Source organism: Pteropus vampyrus, unplaced genomic scaffold, assembly GCF_000151845.1.
Source record: "Pteropus vampyrus isolate Shadow unplaced genomic scaffold, Pvam_2.0 Scaffold22, whole genome shotgun sequence".
NCBI classification, from domain to species: Eukaryota; Metazoa; Chordata; class Mammalia; order Chiroptera; family Pteropodidae; genus Pteropus; species Pteropus vampyrus.
In genome coordinates this window covers 1,745,362-1,770,788 of record NW_011888803.1, presented here as the reverse complement: position 1 = coordinate 1,770,788, position 25,427 = coordinate 1,745,362, and the positions used below count along the sequence as shown (strand labels likewise).

The 25,427-nt window shown below is 41.3% G+C and overlaps 1 protein-coding gene across 3 annotated transcripts in view; it reads right to left on the bottom strand.

The window, feature by feature from the left end:
* Positions 1 to 25,427, bottom strand: part of AK5 (adenylate kinase 5) — a 202,504-nt gene that overhangs the window by 12,270 nt on the left and 164,807 nt on the right. For 2 of the 3 annotated variants that reach the window (XM_011355521.2, XM_011355520.2), the window contains exons 11-13: positions 16,630 to 16,793; positions 14,584 to 14,700; positions 4,800 to 4,988 (exon numbers count right to left, since the gene is read on the bottom strand). In XM_011355521.2, coding sequence (XP_011353823.1) covers positions 4,800 to 4,988; positions 14,584 to 14,700; positions 16,630 to 16,793 — 470 coding nt within the window. Of the gene's footprint in view, positions 1 to 2,939; positions 3,005 to 4,799; positions 4,989 to 14,583; positions 14,701 to 16,629; positions 16,794 to 25,427 lie in introns of all 3 variants that reach the window. The other variant, XM_023528031.1, reaches the window with a different exon arrangement.

Sequence of the window (25,427 nt, the reverse complement as noted above, 5' to 3'; positions counted from 1 at the left end):
CAGTTATCTTTAAGTGCAAGAGTTCCAAATAATTTTTATCTTTGGACTCAAATTTTCTAGATTAAAGAGAGGTTTTAAATATCAATTTATGCAATTCTGTATATGCCACTTAAGGTAGCTACTTCTGGGGTTTCTCCTGAGTTCACAACAAGCTTTTCTCTTCTGAGAATTCCTTGTTCCCCAGCCAATTCCGAGAGGAGTCCTAGGTGACTTTGTTAATATCAGTCAAGTCTTAATTCTAATGCTCCCTCCTCTGAGACTTTCTAAACACCCATCTAAAATACCTACCCTCGACAACTGACTGTATTTTGTTTTATACATAGAGCTTAATCTATCAGAAAATTTTTTTTTATTTTCATGTCTACTGATTTTCTCTTTTTAGTGACTTTGTCTTATTTACTGCTGTGTCCCCAGGACCAAGAATACTATCTGACGTGTAGTAAATATCCATAGAACAAATGTAAAAGCCCCACACGACCATCTGTCTGGTCATAGCTTAAAGAACCAGAGAGAAGACCCTGAGCAAAGCAAGACCAATCATAAAATTTCTCTCTGGAATTTGGAACTGTTGTGGTAACATGTGAACGCAGAGGTTGCAGGGTGGCCATATTCTGGCTTCAGGGCCAGAGGAAGAGAGAAATCTGGTTGAGAGAGAGGAGAAGACACATGTGAGAAGCAGAGAGGAAGGAGCCTTATCTCACGGCCTTCCTGGGCCTGCTGCGTTTCAGCCTTGGGCTGCATAACCTTATCATTGAGTTCTATGTTTCAGCTAAGGCTGGTTGGAGTTGATGCCTGTTACCTACAACCAAGGAATCCTAAGTAATACACCTATGGTCACAGTCATGTTTTGGAAATTCATAGCAAAAAAGATTTGGAGGAAATAACTCCAGAATGATTGCCTCTGAGTGGAGGAACTATCTAGTTTTCTATATTGACTGGAAAATAATATGTATTTTTTTTCCTCCAAGAATCAGAGAGTGATAGACCTAGAGGATTCCAGGAGATCGTGTTCCATCCATCCACTGTATTTTAGGATGGAAAGCTGAGAGGTTAAGCAGTGAAGTGACCCACCCAAGTTCACAAAACTCATTCACACCGCTGTGCCTCCGGCTTTCTGATACCCAGGCCAGTATTTTCCCTGGGCACCAGGGACTCTTTGGACAGTTATTGTGCTTTTCACTCTGACTTGCTACATTTCGATTATTTTTTCAATAATAAATTCTCTCTCAGGTGAAGAAAAGCTTCCTCTTATGGGTTCACACTAGTGAATTGGGTGTGATTATGGTGCTGCTGTGTTGAGTAAGTTTCAACAGTGACACTGAGACAGCGTCCAGATTGGGTAGGAAAGGAGGGCCACAGCTGGTTACTGATGTCTGCACTGAGGCAGTGAGAGAGGGAGTGGAATGGAGAAAAGTTCTGTTCTAACTCTTTCTCAGATGCAGAGCAAAGCTGCCTTTATGAGAGCAGGGAAGGGTGGGGAAACAGCTGGAAACTCAGGAGATCCATTTTTATCACATGTCTCTAACCCTTGGTTTAAGTTACAAGAAGTTCTAACTTTATTGTATGATGATGGCAGAATAAGAACATAAAGACTAAGGCAGTGGCTGTATGAATTCTGCTTTGCTTTTTTATTACCTTTGTTTGAAATTTTACTGCACTTTTTTCAGCTAGCTGTGGGCCAAAGGGCTGACTGCCATTAGGCAGGGGTGTCAGCTGATGAATTCACCATAAGCATTACTGGGCAACACTGAAGCCTGAAGGAAGTGCTTGTGGAGGGTGGTCTCTTTCTGGGTTGGACATGGTGTGGCTCTAATTCCTAGGTAAGCTACTAATTTGTCTCGCTTGCTTCTTGAACTGTGTTACCACAGTTTGTGAACTAGTTTTAAGAAAACTCCTTAAGTCAGCTGTCCTCAAATTTTTTGGCCCCAGGAACCGGTGCTCTTATGGGAATCTAATGCCTGATGATCCGAGGTGGAGCTGAAGTGGTGATGCTACCACTGAGGTGTATCTGCAAATACAGATGAAGCTTCTCTGGCTCGTGGGCCACTCACCTCCTGCTGTGCAGCCTGGTTCCTCACAGGCCACAGACTGGTGCCGGTTTGTGGCCGGGGAGTTGGGGACCCCTGCCTTAAATTCGGGAGCCCATGTGGATGGCGAACAGCCCAGCTTTGGGTTCAATAAACCAATGAGACAGGAAGAAGGTGCTAACAATCTAACAATCCAAAGAACATTACAGGAACAAGACACAAATTGTCACTTGGAATCCAGGGAGAGGTAAAGCTGTTGCAACATCAGGCAGGAACCCAGAGGCCAGAGAGAGAAGGGACAGAGGCTTTCCCTTTCTTCAATGAAAAACAAGCTTGTCTCTCTCCCCTGCTTTTCCTCCAGTCCCCCTTCCGTAGCCTCAGTTGCTGGCAACCCCCATGGGACACCTGTAAACAATTCTCACTTCCCTGGGCCCAGCACTCTCCCCTACTGGTCTCTATGCCATGTGGGGAGGAAGCTCATTCATTTCTGCAGCTAGTTGGTAGAGGACAGCCCTGGGCAGAGGCTGTGGGATAAAGCAGCCTCTCTGAAAAGCTCTCTGGGAGTCCTGAGGGCTGGAGCCTACACTGCTCTGTAGTCAAGGCTGGAGTGGTTTTAAATACTTGTGGAGTGGATCATAAATGTTACCTCACCACAGGCCCAGCTGCCAGCATCTCCAAAGTGCAGGGGAAGCTGAAGAGATGAGCCAAATGGAACTTCCTTGCCAAGTAACTCAGATATTTCTAAGGAGGATTCCAGAATTCGGATTTATCTGAAAACTCTGCTAGCCCTGTATCCATGTGCCAATCATTTGTGTGTGTAGAATTTAGATTGGAATAATACAAGACAGAGAAGAAAGGGATTTTCTGACTCCAAAAGTCGTTAAACTCTGAATTACTTAGGGACTTTCTCACCTCTACAAATCTTGGAAGTAGAAGAAATTCTCTTCTGTCTGGATAATTTCTGTATGTGTTCCAGGCTGCACAAAGGGTGGAAATCACTAATCTTAGAAAGGCCTTGGTAACCCTGAATTCTTAAGCCCCTGCTGTTATATAATGCCTTTTTTGCTTGTTTTTAAAGAACTAAGTCTTTATTTTATGTGGCAACCAGAGGTTACAAGAAGCACAGCAAATAGGTTTCATCTCGCATATCAAGTTCTATTAATTGGCAATAGCTGCCTGGAGTGCTATGCTAACAAATATATTGAGGCCACATCCGGGTACTGCAAGAAAGAGTGCGACGATGGATTAACAATGTCTACCACGGATATGGAAGTTGGGCGGTGTGGCTCTCGTGCCACATATTTGACATCCCTGCATTAAATCAAGGGATACTTTTCAGGCTCCTATACCCAGGGCTAAGTTCTTAGACTTTAGGAAGTGGACCATGAACAGGTTTAGAAGGTAAGAATACATTACCTGTTGTTTTCCCCAAGGAATTATTAATATAGCTGCCTCAGAGACAAGTTTGTTACTTATGGTTTGATGTCTCCTGTTAACTTACTGTGAAGAGCAGAAAGTAGATGTTCAGTCTCAGAGCTATTCTGCTTTGGGGCCTCAGGACTTTGTTCTTGGAATACTGGCCCAGCCTCTCAGTGTTCTCCTAGCCGTGCCTGCTTGGGATCTGTTCTCTATAAGGTTACAGGGTTCTAAATTAAAACCCTGATCATGTCAGTTTCTTGCTCCTACATAAGGTCCATCGTGACCTGTCTCTTGCTTGCCTCTCCAGCCCCACCTCTTGTCCCTCTTTTCCTTGGCACTTTTTCTCACAGCCAAGCTGAGTTCCTTGTCCCTCCTGACCTTTTTCACTTGGGGCTCCTTCCATGTGGCATACCCTGCTCCCCTCACAGTATCCCCTCACCTCCACCTCAAGGATCAACTTAGTTGACCTTCCTCAATGCCTTTCCTTTCCTTTTAGTCTGGGTTAAAGGATCCTCAGAAATCACTCTGTGCTCGCTTTGACCCCATATTGTGATCACAGGTTTGTCTATCTTCCCTGCTAAAACCCTAAGCTCTAGCAGGCAAGAACTGCATCTTATCATCTGCATCCAAATCACTATGGCGACGAATGATCCATAGGAGATGCTTGATACATGTTTATTAAATGAGTGAATGAATGGAGGTCAGGTAGTTCTCCCAAATTCATGAAATTAATAGTGACTCAGCACGGATTATCATTTGTGATCATGAAATTGATACTACACGTTTCCCCACAGTATCTTCATTGTTTTAGCTAATTACCTCCTTTTTTGACACCATACAGTACTTTTTAAAAGAACATTAGTTTTCGCAAGAAATTGAGGTAAAGGAGCCAACTGCCAATTATGAATTGTGTAAAAATCTAGAAATTCAAAGTCATTGAATCTTGGATCTAGAAGAGACCTTTCAACTGAGTAGAATTTCTAGAAATATCTAGATTATTTCTAGATAACCTCATTCAACTGAGGTCTAGAAGGCAGAACTTATGCCTCAGCCATGCCTTCCTCCCTCCCTTCCCCTCTTTCTCTTTTTGGAAAAAGAAGTTGTTTTCAGTAATTATAACGGCACCTGTAAAAACTGTATGATAAGATTTCATGGTCCATATGATGACAAATATTTAATTTTGACTGATACAAAAGTGAAGAGGGTAAGGGATCCATACTTTGGCCCAAATTATGCAGCTACATGCACCTCTAATTCCCAGATCCCTTAACTAAAAATGTTCTAGTTTTTTTCTCATTTCTTATAAAAAATGGTTAACTGGCTCATTTGGAAGGGGGAAGGGAAATGATTTACCTTACGTATCTGTGTTTTCGTCTCATAGTAGGCAATCACGGGGATGAATGCTCGGTAGTAGGTTTCAAGGCGCTTGGCGATGGTGGTGGTGTTGTCTGTGCACGGGCTGCTCTGGCTCCTCTGGAGAAGGCGATTGGTCATGGTGTCTGCCGAGCAGTCCATACAGATCACCAGGTGAGGGTTTCCAATCTAGGAAGCGAGGTAGCACAACACGGTTAGAAATTCCACTCTGCAAGGTTCTGGAAAGGCCTGGGACCCCTAGTTCTTTCCTTTCCTTTCTTGGCTTTCCAGTTCCTTTCAAGGTCCCAGAACTACACTATGACAGAGTTGGGACTGGGCTTCATGGCTCCTCATTTCTAGATCAGTTTTTCACATGCTGCCTCAGAGCTGTCTCTTGTCCTCAGCTTTTGTTACCTCATGTAACTCAGGGATTATACAGAATGCCACCCAATGTAGTCACAATCTGTTCTCTACACTAAGGGGAAGGCTGTGTGTGTGTGTGTGTGTGTGTGTGTGTGTGTGTGTGTGTGGTGTTTCCTCATGGAAGCCTTCCTTGACCTACTGAGGCAGAGCTAATCACTTCCTCCTCTGTACCACCATTATAGCTTATACTAGCCACCAGTAGTGTAGTGTGACTGTGTCTGTATTATGTGGGAGTTAATGTCACGTAATGAACGCACAAAAGCTGGAGTCAGGCTCCTTAGGGTCAAATCCCAGTGTGGTGACTTGTCTCCAAGATGGTTTTCATCAGTTCCTTGACTTGATGTACTTTAAGCTCTACCCGCATTGAGACATATAGCCCATACCTCCACCTCCTTGAATCCAAGCTAACGTGTAACTGTTTTGACCAACAGAATACAGTGGAAATGATGCAATATGCTTTTAGAAGTAAGATAATTAAGAAATTTTTTTTTTAGCCATCTAAGATGTTCAACCATTCTGACTGCTAAGCTGTGAGGCAGTCCAAGCTAGCCATGTGGAAAGAGGCAGCCATGTGGACAGAGATGCTCATTCAGCCCTTGGCTGTTCTAGACATCCCAGCCCTGGCTCCAGACCTGTGCACTCAGCCTTAGCCACTATCTGACTATATACAGTCAACCGTGTAAAGGAACTCAAATGACAACCAGCCAGCCAAGCCTATCAAACCCCAGAATGCTATTAGAGAAAATAAATAGTTATTTTAAGCTACTTTACATTGTCATTAATGGAAAGTGTCACTCAACTTCTCTGCACCTCAATTTTCTCATTTGTACAGTGAAGATGATCACAGAATTGCTATATGGATTAAATAAAACTAAGTAAGGTAGTGTAAGCATGTTGTTTGGCATATGGCACTCAATAAGTCTTGCATGTAGTAGGTAGGTGATTAGAAAATGTTTTAATGAATGAATGACGATAATATGATTGGCAGCACGAATCTCCCCCATCTCTCCATCCTTCTCTTAAATGTTCTTTTGCTCCTGATGTCTTGGTGTTTATGTTGCCTCCACTACCAACCCCAACTTTGGAAAGAAACTATTGTTCCCTCTTGATCTTGCAATAATCAGGTTGTGAATAATACATGAAGTCTTGCCACTCCACTGCAGTAAGTTCCTGGGATGGATGGGAACAAAGTCGGGGTGGGGGGGTGCTTTTAGGTGACATGCACAATGGTAAGTTGCTAGTAAGTGTGGATCAAATATTTAAATATTTATCTATCCCCTCTGAGGGATGCACTTTAAGGAATAGCGTGGAAAAATTCTCCAAGACCTAGAAGAGTGAAATAAATCTCTGGAATATGTCATGCAACTCTTCTGCTGTATAAATTGGAAAACAAAAACTGAGTGAGCAGCAAGAAAGGCTAGATGAAGGTTTAGAAGAAAATGACCCTTGTCTACCAGCAGAGGGCGAGCTCGAGAGGCAGCCTTGAGTTCAGTTAATGGAGTTTGGATCCCTGGAGCAGTTTCTGGTTGGGGCTGCTTGAGAAGACTATGAGATTTTTCTAATTGTGGGGGTTTTCAGGCCATTCAGGGATAGAAAAGATAATTCAGGGACTCATTCAGGTACCAACAGAGATAATGTGTATCTAAGCAGGAGCTGGCAGGAATGAGCCTCTGGACTGAGGAATAAGAGCAGGAAGTAGAGGTAGATTTATCTTCCACACTGATTCTCAAATTGTGGTCCTTGGACCAGCAGCCTGGGCATCATCTGGGACCTTGTTAGAAATGCAGTCTCAGGCACGATCCAGGAACCGAGGGAATCACTCTGCATTTTAAAAAGATCTCCAGGTGATTCTTCACAAAACAACTGCTTGAGAAGCTGCTCTACCGAACTGTTTCCTCATGCTGATATTATGGGGTTTGAATTAACTAACCTATCTCTCCTGGAATCACTTCCTACATAAAAAGCTATTGAACATTCATTCCATTTGGAAGTGGTCTGTCCCACTGACTTTTTTAATACCTAAAAGTTTTTGAAATGTTCAAATGAAAGCATTTCGATATATATCACTGGACTGTGGTTAGCCTGTAGTATCACATAATTGAGAGAGCAGAGAGCTCTGCCCTTGTCTGAAAGAATCACAGAGACTTGAGGACAACTCCCTGCTCCCAATATCACCCTGTAGGCATCCCTGGGGTTCTGCCACATAAGCACTAGGTTCTTTATAGCCTTTGGATATTCAGGGGATCTCTGTTAGAGCACGAGTGCCAATGTTGTTGAGATACTCTAAGCAACATTTCAGCAGCTAAGGGCTTTAGATACAGCCATCCCTTTAACCCTTTCAGCACCCCTCCTGGGAGGTATTATCTCTACTTTAAGGACAGGGAAATGGAGACCAACTTGCCTAAGGTCACTGAGGGCTGGTTCAGTGACAGACAGTCCTGAGCCAGCTGTATGTTAACTCCAAAGCCTGGGGACTTCACCCTAGTGGAGGGCCAGAGCCTTCAGAATGGGGCTCAGGCCAGGTGGCTGGTGGGCCAAATGGAGCCAGGAGAGGAGGGCAGGATGGTGGGAAAGGAAGTGGGTGGCGTCGGAGGCCATTTTATTTTATTTTTTGGAAGCTCTTGCAGCCTCTTGGAATCTAGTTGTAATCAGCACTCATCTTGGCTGAGAGCAGCCACCAGAATGAGTATATCAGGTTCAGTGACTTGTGCTTTTAGCTTTGCCTTGGTAATTTCAGCAGATGGAGCAGGAGGGGGAGTTTACCCAGCTCTCCTCTGACCCTCGCTTTTGTTTTCTTCTGATGAAGTGAGAACACTGGTTAGGCCATGTTTACCACTGGACAGGATCAGGCCACCCAGAAACTCTCTCTTGTTGAGAATAACAATCATCTTGTTCTCTCTGGGTGCCTCCATTTCCTAATTTTAGAATGAGGATAATAATAGTTTCTACCTCAAAAGAACGATAATGAGGGCTAAATAAGTTAATACAGGTAAAGTGTCTGGCCCATTTCAAGCATGACATAAATATGAGCTAACATTATTTAATGTGTGCCTGGCAGTATATTCCTTTCTTTGAAATGTAACAATCTCTGATGGTCAGTTTGGGTTTAGAAAGAATCAGAGGCCCCACCCACACTTTTAGCCTAAGTCATATGCTCCAGCATACATACTAGTCTCTGCACTGGGGGATAAGGACCACTGGCTGACAATAAAGCAGCATGCCGATTTCTCATTTGCTCTCACCTGGAGGTATATCCCCTTGGGGGACCTCACCAGAGGAGGGGTATCTGGGTTATTCCAGCATTCCTGAACACATAATCCTAATGCTAATAATGCTGCTCCATTGCTACCATAATTTCTGCCTCACATCACCATTACCCAGCTCAAAGTTCTACAGTGAACTACAAGTCAGACGAAGAGAGCGGAAAATCGCAAGTGGAAAGTCTCAAAGTGGTTCCCAAGGCTCCTCACGATCCCAAACCACCAGAACACACCGAGTAGAATGTCCCTTGGCCAGACGCGTAACTTTATTTTTCCTTGGTAAGAGCTCATTCTGAAGGTTAGAATACATTTATGAACAGAATCACTGACTCTATGAGACGGTTAAGAGCAGTCAGGCAGAGGGACAGTAATGTCATCACCCATACACCCAGGAAAATTATCTCCATATTCAGGCTAAAGGCAGCATTTAAGCTAAGAAGTTCCAGGGAGGGAAAAGCTAAGAGCAAGTGTGTGCATTCTACTTCCGTTAATATGTATTTAGTTTGACTGTTGTTGAATAAAACGTTTGGTTAATAGAGGAAAGCGTTTCAATTTCCCATTAGGGAGCCAGGCTAAGTGCACACCCCAACTCAAGATGGTAAGAATCTATAAATTGGGAATAATAATACCTACAGAATGGGATTGTAAAGATTAATAAAATGACACATGTAAAGTATCTAGTTCAGTTCCCAGCACATTTTAAGTGCTCAAAAAATAACTGCTATAATTCTGTTAGTTAGGTATTCTGTATGAAATTAACTATATGAAAGTGGGTAGACTAAAGACTGAAAGAACATACATCAAAATGTTAATAGGTATTACCTCTGGGTGGTTATTCTTTGTTTTATACTTTTCTGTTTTGCCTCATAGCTATACAATTGTTAGTTCTATAATCACAAAAATACATATAATTTTGAAAAAACTTTAATAGTTTATTGAGTATGATGTGCAGGTTTATAAATGTGTAAGGCACTTTTCGAGGGTTCCATCCAATCTTCCCAATAAGCACTGAGGTAGCTTTTTTCAGTCTACATTTTACAGAAGAGGAAATTGAGCTTCACAAAGTTAAATGACTTGCCAGTGAGTTATAAAGCCAGGCTCTGAATACAGGCCTGTGAACACCAAAGTCACCGAAACCAGGGTTTCTCAACTGGGGTGGGAGATGGGAATGGTGGTTAGAAACTCCAGCTCCTCCTTCTTGTTCCTTCTGTCCCTGTTTCTCTCACAGACACAAACAAACCTGCACACATGGGTGTGCACACGCACACACACACACACACCTGTTGACACCCTGCCCTGCCCTAATATACCATATTGGATACAAAAGGCACAGATCAATTCAATGGGCGGGGGGGTGAGGTGGGGGGAGTCAGGACTGGGACTAGAAGATAGCAAAGTAATGGAGAAATTACACACAGACTTATTCCTAAGCTGTGGACACAGCGGTAGTTTGCATTTGTTTTTTAGCGATGTCATGTACAGTGGCCAAGCAAATCCTCAAAGGACCTTGCATCTCAGAGAACTCAGCTATAGGTATGCAAAAGTGTCAGCCTAGCTAACTGAACTGGATTTTTTCCGGCAACAGATGGTCCTGTGAATTAGGCACATCAGTCTCTGTGCTACAGAAAGGCTAATAAGATGTCCGTAGGTAGGTTAAAATCATTCACAGGCAGAATGGGCTTCAAACATAGTTGTGGGCCTGATGAGTGTACAAGAAACTCTCACTATGCCCTCAACTAGGTTGACTGCTCTGAATCTCTGGAGGAAATAAGATGTCCGTATTTGTCTTTGCCAAATTTCAAATTAATTACGTGCCTGTAATTTGGAGGGGGCTGTGAAAATACTGGGGTTCCTGCAGGGCATAAATGAATCAATAATGGCTCATTCTGTGTTCGCAGCATCTTTATTCTTCTGGTCAAGTTAAAAAAGCAAGTGCTTGTTTTTGGAGTTGGATGTTCTCTCTTGCACACAAGTCTAACTGATAGTAGCATATTCTAAAGTTACTCTATCCAGGGACAAATAAATATGATGCTTGATTTTTGCAAACTCCTTCCTGAAGTATGTAAAAGACTGTTTTGGTAGACATCTCACTTGAAATCCATCAGTTCAGTAATGCAATGCACACCTGTATATTTTTGGAAATGGCATCATGAATTTTAGCATTGATTGAAACTATCTAGTCACCACACAATGTCTCCTTCTAACTCCTACATTCTGGTTAGGTTTCTTCTCTGCCCCACTCTAACACCTGTCTCACCAGGGTCCACAGTGGAAGAGGAAGTTTTACTTTACTTTAGGGAAGATCATATGGATGGTTTGAATTCCTATACATCCAAAGGCCAAGAACAGCTATCAAAAGCCTTAATTTAACCTAACTGGGTTATAAGCAAAGGAGCAGGGGTTTATAGGTATGTATGAGGTATGAATAAAAAATATGTGACCCTGAACTGGAGAATAGTTTATAGTCTTTCATAGCTTAGAAACTCATTTATGTACGTTATATCATTTGATGCTCACAAGACCCTCTAAATAGGGTTTGGCAGGTATATTATTATCTCCATTTTACAGAAAAGGAATCTGAAGTTGAGTGACTTGCCCAGATGACATAGTAGAGGTGAAAATCCAGCTTTTCTGACTCTAGAGCATGTTGAGTGAAGTGCTTTAAAGATGTCACATAGGAGATTCTATGTGAATGCCAAGAGCGCTGTCACTGCTCAAAACGGTTTGGAACCCCATAGGCTTAAGTTCAGGGGTTTGCCCAGTTTAAAAAGTCCCAAAAGGAGAAAAAGTATTATAATTTTGTTGTCTGCACATAGTAGCTGACAGAAAAAGAGATGCTTATCTTTCTATACATTTTATTGATTACACTTGGCCATTTGGGTTTTCAAAAGGATATTCTATTACTTCTGAGAGCAATTTAAAAATAAGACCTTTGAAAACATTTTTTCTCCAGCACTTCTGAGCAAGTGCATGACCTGTCTTAACTCTCCTGGAGGCCCTCCCAGGGCTCTCAGACCTTAAGTTTACAGGCAGGTAAATGTGAAATCACCTGGTCAGGTGCTGCCACCTTGAAGCCTGAACCTCTGAGAAACACTATTGACCCTTCAGCAGTTACAGCACATCTCTCATTGTATTTTAATGAAGTATTTACAAAACTGACAGTCTCCACTAGGCAGGGAGAGCCTCCAGGGCTAGAGCACACACCTTCCTCTTCTCTCTGTCTCCCCTGAACTCCCTAGTCTTGCACATGCCTGATTCTGAGGTGGCACAGGAAAAATGTTCATCTTCCTCACTTATAGTATATCTCTAGGAGTCTCATCCACAGCCTGGACACAGGCTGGAAGATTAAACAAAAATGTAAAACGATCCATGGGATACATCTTAATATCCCATCTTAATATTGTTAAGATGTAAATACTACCCAAAGCAACCTACAGATTTAATACAATTCTTATCAAAGTCTCAATGGCATTTTTTTTTTTCAGAAATAGATATATCCATCCTAAAATTCACATGGAATCTCAAGAAACCCTGAATAGCCAAAACAATCTTGAAAAAGAACAAAGTTGGAGATCTCATATTTCCTGATTCAAAAACTTATTGCAAAGCTATAGTAATTAAAACAATGTAGTACTAAAATAAAGACAGACAACTAGGTCAGTAAAATAGAATAGAGAGCCCAGAAACAAACTCTTTCATATATGGTCAAATGATTTTTGACTACAGTGCCAAGACCTCATTCAGTCTTTTCAACAAATGGTTTTGGAAAAACTAGGTCTCGAAGAGATATTTGTATATCTACATTCATAGTAGCATTATTTACAATAGCCAAAAAGTAGAAGCAACCCACTATAGCTTTTGATGGATGCATGGATAAACAAAATATTATTCATCCTTATAAAGGAAGGAATTTATAAAACATGCTGTAACATGAATGAATCTTGAGGACATCATGCTAAGTGAAATAAGCCAGTCACAGAACAACAACTACTGTATCAGTCCACTTCTTTCAGGTACTTTGAGTAGTCAGAGTCATACAGACAGAAAGTAGAACGGTGGCTATCAAGGGCTGAGGGAAGGGGAAAATAGGGAGTTGTTTAACGGCTGTAGAGATTGAGTCTTTTCATTTCATTAATGATTTTTAAGATGTATTTTTTCAATTACAGTTGACATACAATAGTTTTAGGTGTACAATCTAGTGATTAGACATTTATATATCATACAAAGTAATCACCCTGATAAGTCTCATACCCATATGGAGAGTTTTGGTTTGCAAGGTGAATAGAGTTCTGGAGATTGGCTGGACAACAATGTGAATACATCTAACACTACTGAACTATACACTTAAAATTGGTTAGATTACCATCTTAACTCATTTTATGTTATGTATATTTTACCATGATTTTTTAAAAAAGTAGAACAATCCTCCTAATTCCACTTTGTAAAAAAGTAGTTGATTTATATTGAAGTCTGAGCTCTTACAAAGTGGTTTGTTTTGTGGGAAAAATCTTGTTAGAATTCTGATACGTGAGCGTCTCCCATCAGGAAATGCCTAGAACCACCATGGTCACTGGCTCTGCTGCACAAATCCCTTTCTCCCTGCCCACCCACCGGATGTAGGCTCCAGAGCTGAGGGACAATCCTGGCTGGGTCAGGGCCCACTCATGCCAACTAAGCCAGGGAATATTTTCTTGGACTCTGGTTCCAAGCAGGAAACATGGAGGAAGGTGAGCAACTATCTTTTAAGTATTTAGATATCATCTAAGGAGTTAAATAAAACAAGAGGCTCAGAAGAAGGTCAAACTAACACCCAGGAGACACACAAGTTCAATTCTCCTTAGTCAACATTGCAGTGTTGGAGATGGATGGAGATGGGCTCCTAAATCTTAGTCCTATCAGTAGTTGTCACTTACCAGTAAGTTGTCACTTACCAGCTGTGTGACTATGGGCAAGTCAGGTAACCTCTCTGGGCTTAATTCATCACCTTTAACATAATGAAAATACCCCTTCCATACATTTAAAAAGGTTATTAAAAATAATATCAAATGAAATAACATGCATGAAAATGTTTTGAAGCCAGTCTAAAGAGATACCTTTATAAATATTAATTCTTGTAGGCTCTGGAATCTTTGTTTAACAAATGAAGACAACAGTTTCCCTTTTGTTTAGACTTTGTAAAATTAGAGGTAATGTAAGTAAAGTGTGTAGTACAGGACCCAGCCCAGAGTAGGTTCAGTAAATGACAGCTATGAGAGTTTTTACTTTCTGCTGTTTCCTTGTGAGTGACCCTTCCTAGTGAAGAGGGTGGGACGGACTTGGGGCGGTTAGGATGGTGGGAGGTTGGAGTGATGCATGTATTTGATTCCGCCTGTCCAGCATCACCCACCTGACTTCTAAGGGCATTCCTATTTTCCCTTGAGTAATTTCCCTTCCCTTTCTCAGTCTGTGTGGTTCAGGCGTGGTGCCCATTCACCCTGCTCCCTTGCCATCCTGTCCTGGTCCTCCAGGCTGGATTAGGATATTCATGGATATGCCATCATATGCTCTTCTCTCTTTCCCTTGGCCACAGTGATTGGTTCACTGATGGGCCCATGGCCTAATAATCCAGAATAATGAAACACAACTCTGGGTCTTTTGCTGGACCCATTGGAAAACAGAAACATTTTTCTGTGAGGTCACTTAGATGGTGAAATATAAGCCTACAACAGGAGTAAGATGAAGCCAACACAAGGGAAAAGAAAATCCAAGAGAGAGAAAAAGACAGATGATTGATGAACAAATTTGAATATATGGATTTAGTCAACTGTGAACCACTCCTGGATGGTTTAGTTGCTTAAGCTGATAAATCCACATAACAAGCTCTCCTCCCTTTTTCTTTCTTTCTTCCTTCCTTCCTTCCTTCCTTCCTTCCTTCCTTCCTTCCTTCCTTCCTTCCTTCGTTCCTTTTTATTTTTTTTGCCAGTTTTTGTTTAATTTCTGCCATTTATAACTGAAAGTTTTGATTCATGTTAATTGGGAAAGGGACAGACTTTGAATTTATCCTCTGATCTCAATGATATCCCCTATTTTTCTTCTGGGATGATCCCCATAAGAAGACTCACCCTACGTCCGAACTCTTCCCCTTGCTTCACTTCCTGAGGATAGCTGTCAATCAGGAAGCCCTTGGTGTGGCCAAGGCTGGCCACCATGGCCTCCTTCAGGAGCTCCAGAATGATGTGCTGCAGCAGAAGGAAAGTGGTCAAGACACGAGCTCTTCCACAGAACAACGCTAGACTTACCTCAGGTCTCCAAGTCATCCCATTGCAGGAGGGAGAAAGGTTCAGATAAGAATAAAAGTGGATGGTAATATACTGTATTTCATCAATTCTAAGGCTCATTCTTCCTCCCCGACTTACATTTTAATGTCTACGAAATAGAGAGGTATCTTACAACCAGTGCTGGGGCATAGTTTAATTGTTAGTGTTTTTTCCCTACTGGCATATTTTTATTAGTTATATTTTACTGGGGTATCTTAAAATAATGGCATCTTAGATTAGATTAAGTATAGTGGCCATATTCCATGTGGTAATTCTCCATGAATTATGCATAATGGCAGTTTAAAACTAGATTAAAACAATATATAAAATATATTTATTATTGATTTTTTCCAGCAAATATTTTATAAAATTTGACATCCACTGACTTGAGAAGACTTTCAAGTAGACATGAAGTAGCATTTTCTAGCAATATCACTTTCTCTGTTAAAAATTTTGATTTAACCTGTGCTTATGGAAAATAAGGGGGAAGAGATACATGGGAGTTTGGGAATGGATGTAGGAACGATGCAACCAGCTGCCAAAATGGGGCAAATTCCCTGATCCCTGGCTCCCTGGCATCTCCTGCATTTTGTCAGGGACTTGGAGAATGCAGCTATCACAAGCACGGTTAGAAACGATCCCTAGATAATTGTTAATTAACTCCTCGTGAAGTTTATATTCCAGCGAGTAAGACAGATAATTGATGAACAAATAAATACATAACAAAGAGTCAGCTGGAGAGAACTGCTAGGAACAAAATTAAAGCAGGGCAAAGAGATACAGAATACCGGAGGTTCTGTTTTAGACAGAGTGGTCAGGGAGGATTTTTCGATAAACTGTGACATTAAAGTAGAGATCTGGATGAAGTAAAGGAGCAAACTATATGCATATAAGAAGGAAGATCACTCAGGTTGAGGAAATAGCCAGTACCAAGGCCGTGAGGCAGGAACAGCCTGGCCTGTGGGAGGAACAACGAGGAGGTCAGTGGCTGGGTGGGAGTGAGCAAGGCGAGTGATGGGGAATAGCATGATGGGGAATAGCGTTGGAGAGGTAGCTGGAGGCCAGAGCCCAGGGAAGGACTCTGGATTTCATTTTAAATGTGGTGGGGAGCCACTGCAAGGTTCTGGGGAAGGGAATAACACAATTTGATAAACACTTTCAAGAAATCATTCTATCTGCTGTGAAAAGAGTAAACTGTAAGGGAAAGAGAGTAGTCACAAGGAAGCCGGCTAAGAGGCAAAGGCGATGGTTTGTTTTCTTCCATGAGGATCATTCTGTCTTGCAGGTGGGAAAGATTGTAGCTGGTTAAAGAGGGAGCCTAAAGTTCTGTTAGCTAGTAGGGACTGTATTGTACAAGCCATAATTACAGAGTCTGGGACTTAATATGGCAGGGATGAATATTTTTTGATACCCATGGCATCCAGCTTCTTAAAGATGGACAGTGACTTGAAAAGAAAAAAAGATACATAAAAAGATATATATCTTTACTTAAACTACACAAGGAAGATATCAAATTTCAAGAGAATGCTATCAAGCCTCCCAAAATAATAGACCTTTTTTTTCTATTTTCCAGAGGGTTGTGCCATGCTTATCTCTGCTTTAAAGATTTTAACTCTAAATTGGAGACCAGTTTTAGGGGAAAATATAAAATAGGCTAATATTCAAGGCAGAGCAATAAGACAGAAGGAACCTGGGTCTGGACAACGTGGCCCTCCTGCCTGCCTCTGGACTGTTACATAGACAGAAATAAAATATAGCTATTGTCCTTTTGGGTTTCTTTGTTATAGCAGCTTAGACTAATAGCAACACTCCAAAATATCTCCCCAGCCAGGGAAGGAAGCTGTTGCTTACTGAGGGCACCAGGTCTCCACGTTCCATGATCTCTCTGATCAATTTGCTTCTTTCAGATTCTGATGATAGTTCATTACGCAGGAGCTCACCAGTCGAGAGATGTGTAAATCCATATTTTTCCACCAGCTTTTCACACTGTGTGCCTTTGCCAGAGCCAGGGCCACCTAGAAAAGAAGTCGTGTATCAGACATGCATCCCAAATCTGGTCTCACTTTTGATTATATTCGCCATGGTGGGCAAGCCTCAGCGCTTCATTTACCAAGCACGTATTGAATACTTATGATTTACCGGGAGTTGTGATGGGAGATGTGGATACACTGGAGAATAGGATATAATCCTTGCTCTCAAAGAACTTACTGACCATGGAGTGGGGCAGGTGTTATGAACAACGAACAGTTTCTATGGGTGCTCTAGTGGGGAGAACCTCAGGCTGCTACAGGGGTGCAGGGGAGAGACACAGGACTCCCTTTTGGTAGAGAAGCAAGTCAGACTGGGAAGCAAATCCACTCATGTGCAAAGCACTGACCACAGTGTCTGATACATAATGAGTGCTCAACTAATGCTAGGTGTTAATTTCGAAAAACAGATTGTTTTCATTTTCAAATAATCACAAACGTATAGAGGACTTATAAGTAGAGTACAAAAAAACTTTCTGAAACATTTGAGAATAAGCTGTCAACCTGATGCCTCATCACTACAGAACACTTTGGTGTCATTTCCTTTGAAAAAGGAGCCAAGCACATTCTTTTACGTAACATCTTCAGATCCCATTCTCATTTCAATGGAATTATCTCAATCGTCCCCATAATGTCCTTTAAAGTCAATGGATCAAGTCCTGAATCATGTGTTCCTTTTAGTTGTCACGTCCTTGTGGTCTCCTTCAATGTGAAACAGTTCCTTTTGTGTTTATTTGACACTTTTGAAGATTATAGTTATTTTTAAGGTCCTTCAATATGATTTTTTCTTTTGTTTTCTGGTTATTATTATTAATTCTGAGTATCTGCCATATTCCTTTGATGAGCATCACACTTTTGACTCTGCCCTTTGCCCCACCTTTCCCAAATTCAACTAGTTGCTAAGTAGTAAGATTTTACATCTGAAAATAATAGCTAACCTTTGTCAAAAGCTTACTGTACCAGTCACTGTTCTAAGCATTTTATGTTTATTAACTTAAAGTAGTCTTAAGAGGCAGGCACTGTTATTACCCCCATTTTACAGATGGGGAAAAAGAGGCACAGAGAAGTTAACTGCCGTAGTCTAGTAAGTAGCAAGTCTAGGATTTGAAGCCTGGACTCTGGTTCTCAGAGGCGTACCCTCCTCTTATCCCTGCTGTAGCATGGTTCAGGTCCTCATGCTCTTAGCACATGGCAGTCGTTCTGCCTCTGCATGGGGCAACGGGAGAGGCTTTGGAGTTCAGCAGACTTGCCAGCAGGATGATTTGGCTGAAAAACATGTCATTTCCCAGCTCTACACTATACAATAGTTTGCCATGTCCCTCAGAATAGAATCTACTTTAGAGTGGCAATTCAACCTTCCAGAATCTAGTTCCAACCTTTTCTTTTTTTATTTCTCATCTTCATGTTTGAACACTGTCATGTTCAAACATATACTGTCCCTTCAATAAGACATAGTTTTCCAGACCAATGCGATTTTGCTCTTCCAGGTCATCAGCCTGGAAAGGCCTTCCTTCTTCCTCTATAAAGATCTTCTTCATCCCTTAGGCCTAAATCAAATGCTTGCCCCATCTGCCATAAATTAGACCTCTCACCTCGCTCGCCTCTTTTGGAGTGACTGGTTTATACAGCACCTGGATGCCCTTGGCCTGTCTTACACTTGATCTCCAAGCTCTCACTAGCACCTTGAACACAGTAGGTGCTCCATAAATGCCTGACAAATCAAGGTTGTCCTGTTAAAAGGAATATTAAACACGATGAGGATTTTAGTATGGTAGTGAGGATTTATGACTTATTCTGCAATTTTCCTGGCTTGTCTCCCTTCATATTCAAAGCTCCTTTTTGGGACAGTTGGCACCTTCCCTCTTAAGGGACAACATTAGCTGTTGCTCCTCTTTAGTAGAAGGGCTTCTAATTTCCTCTTCTTTGCCTTTGTGGAAAGTCAAGGCCCACATTTTCTATTTTTTTTGCTCATCAACACAGTTGCTCTAAGCCAAATAGGGAGGGTTCATACTCCTCCCAGTATTGTCATGGATGGGCTAGATGTCACAGGAAAACAGCAGTTATGGAGGCTCACCAAAATAATGAAGGCCGCTTAGAAGGAGCAGGTGATTGCCAGCTAATGCCGCGTTTGCTGCAAGCCCTATGGCTTCCGTCTGCTGAGATAATAGAAATGGAGAATAGGGGAACAAGAAAAGGCCACTTAGGGAAGAAGTGCTTCCAGGTAAATGAGTAAGGGGAACAAGGAGTTGAGCTCCTGCAGAGGCCATGAGGGCTTCTGTGACCGGATTTACCTAGAAACTCTTTTCCTGGGATGGCTGGAAGCCAGTCATGTGGAAAAGATATTTTCAGACTTAGCTTACAAGGCAAAAACGCTGTGTTCTAATTATTCTCTTCCTTCAGCATCCTACTAATACAACTATTATAGTTTTTGTTTCTTTAAACTGTTATTTAATAAATCTCTACATAAACGCAATTAAAAATCTTCAGCTCAAATTAACAACAGCTGTGTGTTAAACAGCAGCCGCCCTAGTTAGAAACCTTTCTTGGGAGCAACAGCTGCAAATTCTTAGCATTCTTTGGCCAAATGGTTCAGGCACAGTGGAATTTTAAGTAATCTACACAATGCCTTGATTCTTCCCATGGCTCCAAAATGGAGAACAAAGTGATTTTTATCACTGCAGTGAAGGCACAAAAACTACTAGTAGAAATATAAGTTTTCATATGCTGTCACAAGTTTTTGAGGCCTTAACTTATGACTTTTAAATAAAAAACAATGAGGCCTTGATATCCCTCTAGGATAATTTGTTGCATGGAAAAAAAGTCTTTTGAGGTGCCACATATCAGAATGAGTGGGCTGTGTTCTCTGGTGACAAGATGACTGATAGCAGATGAGGAGCTGTCACACTTACTGTCATCTTGCTCATTTTCAGTGTATCATTACTCAAGCCTTGGACCCCTGAGTAAACCTACCTATACTCAATATGGCATGGTGTGATTCACAAAGAATATGAGATTCCATTTTGAAGGGGCCTGTCAACACTTCTAAAGCAAAAAAAAAAAAAAAGGTCTGTGCGTGTGTGTGAAAAATCTTTATTCTTAACCTCCAGTGTAATTGAAAATACTTTTCATGTGAGGCCAAAGGTACCATATTGTGAGAGTGAAAATACTGTGAACTTCCACTTCACAGCTCAGTGCATTATTTCCCCCTCAGGTTCTGACAGTGTTGCACCTCAGGCAGGAAGGAAGAACGGCCTGCGGGAGAACTTCCAGCCTAGGGGGTCCGCGTCTATTTTCGCTCAAGCATTCGCTCTGGTCCCTGATGTTCTTCGAGGTGGAACTGAAAAAAGCTGCTGATATCACCCCAGTATGCCTTTTTTTTAGAGGAGCGATTCTCTCTTAGGAGATAGCTCCTGGATTCATTAGCTGCTCTCTGCAAGAGAAGATCTGCCTCCTAAGCAACGGTTGCAGAGTGCTTGGCCTCAGGACAAAGAGTGAAATGGCAAAGCTAATGTGTTACAGCACATTAGGGGCTCAGAAAGCAAGCCCAAACAAATCATGATGTCAGGCAGATAATCAGCTAACCCTAAATCCAAACAAATGCACGTATGTAGGCTTCTATTATCCTTTTATTTTTAAATATTTTAAATGGTAGTGCCATAGAGCAGGTTATAATGTCCTTTGTTGACTTTTTATTGTATCTTATTACCTGTAGGATGCAACCTGGGGTTAAGCACGAGGCCTATCAATACAGCTCTTCATTTGATAAACATTGTTGGGCAGCTAGTATAGGTCAGACACTGTGCTAAGCTCTGGGAGTAAAAAGACTCAGAGGCCCTGTCTGTTCTATCATAGAATTCGCAGTCTAATGAGATGAAGACAGGTGAACCCAGTGTCACAGCAGTGTGCTAGGGCTGTGAGCAAGGCCTGTAAACACTACTGCAGCAGCCTTGGGAGGGACTCCTCACCCAGGCAGGGGAAGGGTATTTGATGAGTATGCACAATTAATTACCTTTGCCAACACAGGGGAAGTGTGGAAAAGGAGAGGGTAAGGCTGAGCTTGGTATATTCAGTCAAGTGGCTTGGAGCATGACAGAGTCCTGCAGAGAATGGCTGGAGGGGAGGAGTGCGATGTACCTAGAAGGGTCCAGGACAGATGAATCTAGCAATAAACCCTGTCTCGGCCACATACTAGCTGTGTGGCTATGGATCAGTTTTATAATATCTGAGTCTCAGCTTCCTCATCTGTAAAATGAGGGAGGAGGGGAGGACAAGAACGAAATTTCTGCCTCCTTCTACCTTTGACTCTCTTTCCTCATCTCCCATATCAGAATCAGTTGCTAAGCAACTTTGAAAAGTTGAGTCTACATTCAAAAAGTCTCTGAAATCTGTCCCTTTGTCCCAAATCTCATTTAAAATTTCCCTTGTCCCATCTCCCTTCCAAGAAATTGGTGCTTGATAAAGGCTGCTTATTATAATGGGAAGTTACTCATCCCTCTAGCTCTTTCTGAGTTACATCTGCAGGCTGTCATCTAGCATATCGAGGTTTGAATAAAACATAATCCAACAAATCTGGGGACTAGCCATCACTTTGAGATGTCCAGATCACTTGCAGATAATTAAGATATATATCAGCGTGTGTGTGTGTGTGTGTGTGTGTGTGTGTGTGTGTGTGTGAATACACACATATTTGACAGTATATGTACAATTCTATATGTATCAGGTTTAGAAATAAAGTTTATTTTCTCTAAGACACAGCAGAGAGGACAGCATTCCCTGGGCTCTAACTGCTGTCAGCAAAGCTCTTCAGGCCTTAACCCCCATCTCAGCCCAGCCTCAGCATTCTTTAAACTTCTACAGCTCCAATCAGCCTCCTCACTGACCCAGTTTTAGCTTCCTATCAATCTGGCTGAACCTGAGAGTTCATCATATGTAGGTTTATCCTCTCACTCTGATCACGTCTTCCTCTTTCTCTTTTCCTTTTACCTCACTTCTTCTCAACTTGTTCTCTGTTCTCTTGGTCTTCGCTGTGACCTCATCCATTCCCTTCAGGCTCCATTTAACCCCCTGGCCAGCTGAACGCCAGGCCTTGCTAGTAACTTTGAATCTTTTGCTCCCTTTGAATTCTACTATGCCGGCCACTAGAACCACCAGCCTGCTTTCTCTGCCCAACTCATCACTTACTTTATTTGCATCTATCCTGGGTTACTAAGAATTCCTCGAGAAAGTCAGAAAACCAAGCCAACTGCGTCATACTGTCTAATTTCATAATAGCTTTTAATGCTTCTTGGCAAATATATTCCTGATACCAAATTGGATGTCGACAAGTGGATTCTAATATATTATCACATTGTACTCAAATCCTCAAACATATTCCTATTCTTCCACTTTTAGACATTTTTAATCCTTCTATTCACTAAGAAGGTGAAGATAATTTCTTTGCTCAACATTTTCCACACATCTGTGTCTTCATCTTTTGCCCCCTTTCCCTTCTTTCTCCTGTTTGGAAGACTTTACACAACTTTTCAGCCTAAGGCTGACTTTCCTTTGGCTCTTGTAGCACCCTGACATTTGTCCTCACTGCACTTTTCATAGTATATAATAATAAGGTATATATAAGCCATATAATAGCTATATAGTATATGATAACTATATATTATAAATAATAAATATGTATATTATATGTACATAATAACTATGCATGTATATAATGACTCTGTGTGTGTGTGTGTATTTACTTACAGTCTGTCTTCCATATTAGACTCTGTGGTCCACAAGTATAGGATATGTGTGTGCTTTGCTCACCGCAGTGTCTGAAGCACAACAGACACTCTATAATAGTGGCCGAATAAATAAATAATTTAATAATGAATGGATCCCCTTCTCCTGCCTGCTCTAAAAACTTGATCCTTTTTTTCTTGTCCACATTAAATTTATTCCTCTCAGTGGGCACCATTCTTTTCTCTTTTGTATAGCAAGGCACTTGGTTCTCTCTAATTCAAATGAAAGTGTTTCTCCTACTGTCTGCATCCTCTAGTTGTCCTTATATTCTTTCCCTTTTCTCCAATAGCCTAAATTGCCTGCTTCCGTTCCCTCCTCTTTTATTGACTCATCGTCCTCTTGCAAGCTACCCTCTACCCTGATCACTCTCTGAAATTGATCTTTTAAAGTTCAGTCATGATTTTATAATTGTTATGTTACTTATTAACTTTCTTCTAGTCTTTACTCTCTTTGATGCTCTACTAGCATTTCACAGCACTGACATACATCTTGAAGCTCTCTTTTGCCTTGTCTTCCAGGACACAGGTTGCCCACATTCTCTTCCTTCCTTTGCTAGGCTGAAGCTCACAGAGAGTAGAAATGATTTTATGCTGAGATCCCTACAGATCTTGACATTATCCCTACAGATAATGTCACAGGTAACTGTTAAATAGGGCCAATGTTTAGAGCCTTGTGGCCCCACAAAAGTGACAACTCTATTCCCTTTTACATAAAAGGAACAATGCACCAAAGGACTTGAGACCTTTCTCTGGTTAGATAACTTTGATCAAATTACTTATCCTCTATAAGCTTCGACCTCTTCAATTACAAAATAGAGATGATTATAATGCCTATTGGTTGTGAGGACAAAATGGGGTAATATATGTAAATTGCTTGGAACCGTAGCTGGCACAGTGAAACATTCAATAACCATTACAATTATTATCTGTAAAATAAGGCAGCTAGTGTTAGTCAAACTTACCAGTCCTCCCAGCTCTAACACTCCATGCTTTTACAAAGATTAGACACAGCACTTTAATATAATGGTACTATTTTAACATCTTTAAAGAAAGATAGTCTTCATAGTTATAGCTTGTGAAGGTACCGAGTATCTTTTGCAAATCAAATTACCCTGTTTTTAGATAGTCTTCAGATCTATCAGATTTCTAACCCTTGAAATATTTTTCTCAAAATGACAACGGTCTCCAAGGAGGGGTTTAGGTTTTTATGACTGAATGATTCCTTTTGGAGAAAAGCTATTATGCCATCAGATCATGAGCTAATGGTGCCTTAGGAATGATCCTCAACCACTGTGGGCCTATGAGTCACTTTAAACATTCTGTGTCTTGAATGAGCTATATCACCATGCCGAGTTTCAGCAGGGTGTTGCTAGAAACTGACTCTCTCTAACCGGAAACAATTAAGAAAAATAGATCTTTAGCCTCAGACAGCATTTATATTAGTCTGAAATGTACTGCTGCTTCATATTTGGTGAGAGGATCAAATATGCCAGTGAATGGGTCACTTGATGGTTATATAAAAGGACTTTACATGGGACTGGGAACTTTTTGGTGGCAGGGACTGTGCTTTATTCATCAGTGCCTGGTGTACAGTAGGCGCTCCATAGTTATTTGATAAATGAATGAATGGATGAATGAATGGTGAACAATCTGGTAGCTTCAAGGAGGTAGCCTTGTACAGACTTTGGATGTTAGAAGACTTTGTTTCTGGACTATTCCTGCCTTGAACTAGCTGAATAATCTTGAGAGAGTCACTTTGCCTCTTTGGATGCTAGCTTCCTTGTCTATGAATTGAGGAGTGGGGATAAAATTGGGGTTTCCTGTGTTATTTTGTATACTCTTTCTAAATATTCCAGCTTCCCTTCCATAGTGCTCCTCCTTGAGGAAACATTGTTCATCTCCACCTTTCTGAACTTGAGTTCCCAAGTGACTTGCTTTGGCTAATGAAATGTGGGCAGAAGTGAATGTGTATCATATTTAGGCAGTGTGTGTTTAAGCCAGTCTATGGCTTTCCATGTCTCTTTTCTCTTTGTCTTGATACTGGCAATGTTTTGAATAGTAAGGACCCTATCGGCATGGTTACCGGAATGAAGCCCAGTCAACTGTTGGTGAACATGTGAAATCAGTCCAGAACAAGAACAAGAAGAGAAGGAGGAAGAGGAAAAAAAGGAAGAGACACATCTTTGTTGTTCTATACCACAGAGGTTTTTAAAAGGGCTTATTTGTTACTGCAGTATAACCTAGCTTCTTCTGATTGATACTTTCCCAAACTTGACAGTGTATGAGAATCACCTGAGGTATTACAAACTTTCTTGAATCAGTAGATCTGTGAATCTCTGTGGATGAGAACTGGGAATTTACAGTTCTAGAAAGTTCCCCAGGGCAACTGTATGGATATCTGCAACTTACTTTGAAATATGTAAGAGAGAAAAAAAGATAAATAGATGGATGGATAAAGGGATAAATAGAAGGACAAGTTTGTGATAAACAAGTTATAGTAAAATGTAGAATCTAGGTGGTGTGTACACAAGCGTTCACTGTAAAATTATTTCAGCTTTGCTGAATGTTTGAAATATTTTCATACTAAAAAAGACGATCTTTAAAAAAATTCCCCTGGTGACGCTGATGATTAACCCAACTTGGAACTTCTACACTCGATAACCTAAGGAAGGCAATTTGCTGTGAACTCCCAGTGGTCACTGCGGGGAGTCTTTGTTGATATTTAATATTTACAATGTAATAATGATGAGATAATGGTTCTATCATGAGTGAATACTTGCTATGATGGTTAATAAAAGCCCTCATTGCCTTTTCAATAACAGGGCCATCCTCTCTCTTGCAGATG